At 32.4% G+C, this 2,505-nt stretch overlaps 1 protein-coding gene across 1 annotated transcript in view; it reads left to right on the plus strand.

Moving 5' to 3' along the window:
• Positions 1 to 2,505, plus strand: part of LOC100945761 (ovostatin homolog 2-like) — a 55,343-nt gene that overhangs the window by 2,720 nt on the left and 50,118 nt on the right. The window contains 3 exon segments of the mRNA XM_023509145.1: positions 375 to 379; positions 1,588 to 1,756; positions 2,285 to 2,369. Of these exon segments, the coding sequence (XP_023364913.1) occupies positions 375 to 379; positions 1,588 to 1,756; positions 2,285 to 2,369 (259 nt within the window).

Here is a 2,505-nt window from a genome sequence, read left to right on the forward strand (position 1 = left end):
GAAGCTTTTCATGTGTAGAGAAATAAGGTTCTGACATGGAGTGCTATGTAGATATAGTTTCAATGCTAACTGCAAAATTCAGTGTAAAACTTTCATTTATAGTGAGTTGATTTACACTTTTTAAAGTCTTTTCAATACATAAAGAAAACATGCATTGTACAGAACCTACTTCCCACTTACCAAAAGCATTTGAGATTTCTTTCACCTTTGGGGTTTTCCTGGCATCTTTAGCAATAGAAACTTTGCCCTCTAGAGAAACGGGGGCTGAATTTCAATATTAAATAAAGATGTGTAATCCAACATTTGGCAAGAATATTGTACTATTACAGTATTAATCTATGTTTTTTTCCTCTTTCAGTATCCTTTAATCACAGTTCAGGTAAGAGATCTGCTTTTCTTACCTACTTCTTTAAATATTCAGATAAAGAATGCTGTGTGTCTAGTTTTAATTATACATAACTAGAAATTAAGATGACTGAAAAAGGAGGAAAAGAAGTATTTATGTGCATACACAGTGTAGGGCGTCAGATGAAGATTTAAATAAAAATTCATTGCTTCTGGAGCAGGCTTTTTATGGAAAATAAAAAGTTGGGCTCTTTCTAAGGGAGGCATATATTCTGAAATTACTTCATTTGTCTGCCAGCCTGTCTCAGTCTTAATTTAGCCACATCTTGTTTTAAGGAAATAGAAAACATAAACATCTAAAAATTTAGAAATGTGCTAGAACATGATTATTATTATAAAATGCACTGTTTGCTTTCAGAAAATAGTTAGTGAAGTCTCTTGCTATCAGTCTCAGTCTCTAAGAAGTATGGCCTTTGATATATTTTGAAATCCTGTGTGCATATATATGTATATCAATACATATATATATATACACATATATATGTGGATTTATATGTGCACATATATGTATTCATATACATATATGATATATATTTATATATGACAGAGAAGGTAAATAAAGAATGTTTCTGTCTCTTTGTAAAGATCTTTTTGTCAGGGTTTCTTTAATCACAGTTGAAGGATATCAGTGAATTTACTGACCCAATCTCATGGAAGCTACAGTATTTTGAAAACAAATAAAGGAGAAAGGCCGGGATTATCAACCCTATATTGTCATAGAACTTCCATTTAGCAGCTCTTGCATGCAGTGTGTAAGTCATGACCAACTTAGATATTGATCAGTAAAAACTCACGGCAATTTTTATAAATATTTGTTAGAATAAGTATCCCCTTATGTACCTATGTGGTGTAAGTCCACTCTGCTTTGGAGAACACTTATTCTAGAGCAAGCACATTGAGTTTTTGATTCTTTAACTATGTAACTCTCGTTCAAAAATATCAAAATCAAAAGCATTAGTTACAGATTTTTTTAATCCTTTATGGCCTGCCTTACCAGAGATACACTGTGAATTTGAATGCATTGAGAAAATTATATAATCTTCAGAATTTGAGATAATTAGTTCAATAAAATGACAGCACTTTCTTTACCTTCAATAACTACAGAAAGTATGCAAAATATAGAAGGAAAGAGTAATATTTTCATCAATCTCTGATTGTTTTTATTTCTTCATTATTTTCCAGGATCCTGAAAACAATAGGATTTTCCAGTGGCAAAATGTGACTTCTTTCCAAAATATTACTCAACTCTCATTCCAATTAATTTCAGAACCAATATTTGGAGATTATTCTATTGTTGTGAAAGGAAAATCAGGAAAAACAGTGACACACCAATTCACTGTTAAGAGATATGGTGACCAATTACTACTTGTGGTTGTTCTAAATGAATGAAAAGTGCAAAGGACTACATAAAACACTTTTTAGATTAGACTTAGGCAAAAAGAAATGAAGCTAGATTTGGTTTTCTGCCACCTTCCTTCCCTTCTTGGCCTCATCTGTTTTATGGTCAATTTTCTCTCGCTCCTCACTTCTTTCTCAGTATTCTTATTCAGATCCCCGCCATTTTGCCCAAGGAAACATCCATTTTCTAGAATCCAGGCAATCTTCTAGGAAGTATCTGAGCAATTACAACAACAATAATTAAAATGTGAAATTCTAAATATAGAAAAGAGGAAGGAAAAGGGAAGAATTGATCATTGATGAGACACCGTCACATGCTGTGGTACAGTGGCACTGTACAGAATTTAGGCTGATTGAAACATGGTCTGTGCAGATGTATATATAGAAATATTGTGTATGAAAGTGTATTTAGCTACATGATTGCAATAAGTATGCTCGCCAGTGATCATGGGAGTTGAAGTATATTTCTCTTTGGTTACAGTGCTTCCCAAATTTGAAGTTAAGGTCAGTGCACCACAAACAATAACTATTACAGATGGTGAATTCCAAGTGAGTGCATGTGCCATGTAAGTATTTATTCAGGAGATTTGCTTTGACAGATAAAAACAAATCTAAGTGAGAATGAGAAATAAGATTACCCATGTAACTTTAAATATTTATATGCCTGCATTAAAATTATTAGAGAAGTAATGAATTCTCTAA

Source organism: Otolemur garnettii, unplaced genomic scaffold (assembly GCF_000181295.1).
Source record: "Otolemur garnettii isolate 467f Iridium unplaced genomic scaffold, OtoGar3 scaffold00423, whole genome shotgun sequence".
Taxonomy (NCBI): Eukaryota; Metazoa; Chordata; class Mammalia; order Primates; family Galagidae; genus Otolemur; species Otolemur garnettii.